General features: G+C 42.2%; 1 protein-coding gene across 1 annotated transcript; it reads left to right on the top strand.

Moving 5' to 3' along the window:
- The first annotated feature begins 530 nt into the window (after window positions 1-530).
- LOC143625303 (uncharacterized) lies at window positions 531-977 on the top strand. The gene has a single exon (XM_077095672.1). The coding sequence runs from the start codon at window positions 531-533 to the stop codon at window positions 975-977; it is 447 nt and encodes a 148-aa protein (XP_076951787.1).
- The last annotated feature ends 2,969 nt before the right edge of the window (window positions 978-3,946 follow it).

The following is a 3,946-nucleotide window of genomic DNA, read 5'->3' as shown; positions in this document are numbered from 1 at the left end:
ACATTGATAACGACACGTGTATCCCAATAACGGATGTTGACCCGTTCTAGAGGAGGCTTAATTTTGATCCAGCCTATTCGTCGAACGAAGAGCCTGACTACGAAGCAGGTATGCGTGAAATGACAGATACGTTGTTGTCCATAGATGAGCCTAATCAGAAGAAAAGTTTTTTCGCGAAGCTCATATTTGCTATTCCAGGGAGATCTAAAAAGAAGTCACCTGAAAAAATAGAGGATCCTCGGGGGCATCCCAAAAAACCAGATCCCCCGAGACACAACACCTACACCCCCGCTCCAGATCTCCCTAGACACAGCTCCTACACCCTCACTCCAGATCTCCCTAGACACAGCTCCTACACCCCCGCTCCAGATCTCCCTCGACACAGATCCTACACCCCATCCTCGTCACAGGGGCCCAGCCAAGAAACCCACACCACATTCTCATTGTCCTAGTCAGCGTCGCAGTTTAAAGTTCCTCGGGGGAGACCTAAGACACCGAAGCCTACGGGAGCTCACCTCGGGTTTCCTTTGATGGTTTCGCCAGCGCAAGTACCGGCGAGACAAATGTTTAAGAGCCTCATTCCAAGCTTGGCACAATCGTTCATCTCAGACATCAAAAACGTACGTCCAGACGGTAACTGCGGTTTCCGAGCAATCTCCGTGGGTTTGGGGATGCATGAGAAATACTGGGCGGATGTTAGGTGGGCAATGCTGATCGAGCTGGAAACGAACGAATGGTGGTGGAGGGCGATGTTCAAGAAAGAGGATGACAAAATTTATGACCGGCTTCGTTCCAGCCTTCCATACTACACCACGGTCAAACCGGCGCCGCCGAGGAATTGGTTCAGCGTACCGGCTCTCGGGCACTTGGCCGCTCAAACATACGGGTGCGTGTTAATCAACCTACATGGCAATGAGACTGAATGCTACTTCTCGTTAAGAATCGGTCCTGGCACGATCCAGATCCAGTGGTTATAGGCATCGCTAACTATGGAGGTGATCACTGGATACATATCAAACTGGTAGGGGATTTCTCAATTCCTACGCCGCAGTGTAATTGGGTAAGAAACGCCGTACCAGCGGCTCTTGAATGGAAAACACGGCTCGGACAGCGTTTGAAGGAGTACGAAGAGATACGCCAAGGTTGGCAAAGAGAACACTCTAACGTAGATCTAAAGAGCTTATAGAAGACAATGTATCAATGAATGTATATAGACACACACACATATACATACATAAATAATAATAGATAAATAAATAACTAATAATATTGATAACTAATAATAATAAACAAAAATAATAATAATAAGAATAATAATAATAATAATAATTAAATAACAAATTAATATTAATATTAATAACTAATAATAATAGTAAATACTAATAAATAATAAATACTAATAAATAAATAACAAACAAATAATAATAATAAATAATAAAAATAGGCATAATACGCCGCGTATAGGTCTATACGCGGCGTATTTATATGGATCCCGGCTGCTCAACTGCCACTTTATTATTTCAAATATCAAACTCCCGCCCGAGCAACCGAGCATCCAAACACGAGTCTATATTAGACCGACACCGACCGAATTACGACACGAGCCGAGGAGATTTGACCCGACACAGACACAACATGGAGGTAATTTTTTAATATTATGTTGTGATGATGATTATGTTAATATGATGATGTGATGATGATGACGCTGTTATGTGGATGGATAAAACCGTCGGCCGGAGTCCGGCCGTAAAATGGCCGGAGTCCGGCCGTCGGTTTGCAGGGACTATCAGCGGCGGCGTATAGCCCTATACGCCGCCTCTGATATATATGTATTTTTTTATTTAATTTATTATTAGTATTGTTATTATTTATTTTTTTATTATTATCATTATCTATTTTATTATAAATATTATTATTTATATTTATTATTAGTATTTATTAATATTAATATTATTATTATTAATATTTATTATTAGTATTTATTAATATTAATATTATTATTATTATTGTTATTATTTATTATTATTATTGTTGTTGTTATTTTTGTTGTTGTTGTTGTAATTGTTATTATTATTATTTGTTATTATTATAGGTTGGAGGCGACGAGATTGAGGAGGAGCTCGAGCAGGAGTACGAGCAGCAGATGGTGCGGGTCCGTGGCCGGGGTGAGGGGCGGGGCCGTGGCCGGGGCGACGATACACTCATGTGCAGTTCGTTGAGGGTTCTGATGCCCACAAACGATACACTCGCCTACGCCAGATGTTCCCGTTTCCCAACACGGTTATATCCTAGTCATTTTTGGAGTCCTGTGACGCTCACCAGCGGGCGGCTGAGTACATCGGACAGGATACGCCCTGGAGCCGGTGCTTCAGTATGCCACTATCAGGGCACCGGGAGCTGACACTGGAGGTTTACTCCACGATACTCGTTACATAAGTTTACTCCACGTTGTTATGTATTATATTATATTATATTATATTATATTATATTATATTATATTATATTATATTATATTATATTATATTATATTATATTATATTATATTATATTATATTATATTATATTATATTATATTATATTATATTATTACAGGCCCCATGCGTCTGGTACACCTGAGACTCGGATGAGGGTGCTAGACGCCGATACGACACACTCGGAGGTTTCATTCCGCATGTACTGGCAGGACATGCATCTCTCCATTGAGGAGTTCACAGTTGCTCTTGGCTTATACACCGAGCAAGAGGTGACCAGCCCGATATACACGGAGAGCATCCACCAGATGCCGAAGGACGACCTGCGGGTATGGTGGAAGGCCATCAGCGATCAAGACTTCAGGGATAGGACCTTGGACACCAAGTCCAAGGTCTCGGCTATTAGGGACCCGCTACACAGGTACGTTCTTAAAATGTATTGTATTGTTTAATATAACGTAATATATATTAATAATAATAATAATATATAATATAATTTTATATTATATTATTATTATTGTTACTAAATTATATTATCTTATATTACACAGGTACCTACACAGGCTGATTGCGACATCCATCACGGGTCGCAATCAAGGCGCGGAGCACTGCAGCCTGTGCGACCTGTTTTTTTTTAGGTGCCTGCTGACTCACACGCACTGCAACCTTGCTAGGGGGTTTGCAAACTATTTTGTCGCCTACCAGTTCAGGCAGGCACGAGGGTCCTTAATGGGTGGCGGGTACGTCACCCAGCTTGCGATATCTCTGGGCCATGGAAACCGGGTGGACGGCCTGCGTATTGAGCTGACCCCTCCGAGCCCGCTGGACCGCATCCGTTGCGGCAGCATGCACATTGTGTGTTCGTTCCCCGGGCCCAACAGCCCGTACGACCGACTGGTGGCCGGTTCAGGGGCACGCGATCCTTACGTCCTGGTGCCTTTAGTCGAGCCTTCCCCGGTCGCGGCACCAGAGGTGGAGCTTGTCCATGATCCTGTCGACGCGGGGGAGGGGGCCAGCGTGGATTCAGACGACGGTGGTGACGGACGTGAGGATCCGGGTGCATCTCAGGTATGTTTTAATATATTGTCGTTTTATCGTTTCTTTTAATTCGTCTTCGTATTAAACGTATTTCTAATGTTTTGTTGTTAGGCGCCGACGCAGCACGTTCCACGTGTCACACCCCAACCTAAGACGGAAATGTCGGGGCATGAGCATGATTGCTCATAGCTTGAGTTAACTATCATACAATAATGGTGACAATATCTAATAATTTATTTTATTCCAAATAAAATAATAATATCCAAAAATAGCATTTAAATTCCAACAATAATCCATAACAAATAAAGAAATAATTCAGGTTAAAATTTAAGTAAATTGTCTTTATGATTTCCTAAAGTCTCGACTAGTAATCCAATACTTCAAGTCCTTAGTTCATGCGAAAACCTGCATATACGTAGAAAATACAATAGGTTTGT

This window comes from Bidens hawaiensis, unplaced genomic scaffold, assembly GCF_021521415.1.
Source record: "Bidens hawaiensis isolate Kalapana, Puna unplaced genomic scaffold, B.hawaiensis_p1.1 tig00004101_1, whole genome shotgun sequence".
NCBI classification, from domain to species: Eukaryota; Viridiplantae; Streptophyta; class Magnoliopsida; order Asterales; family Asteraceae; genus Bidens; species Bidens hawaiensis.
Note: the sequence above shows the minus strand (reverse complement) of the source record. Positions and strands in the feature narration are given on the sequence as shown.

Bases quoted from the DNA above. Each gene is read 5' to 3' on its own strand.
- LOC143625303 (XM_077095672.1), top strand. From the start codon at position 531: ATGGTTTCGCCAGCGCAAGTACCGGCGAGACAAATGTTTAAGAGCCTC.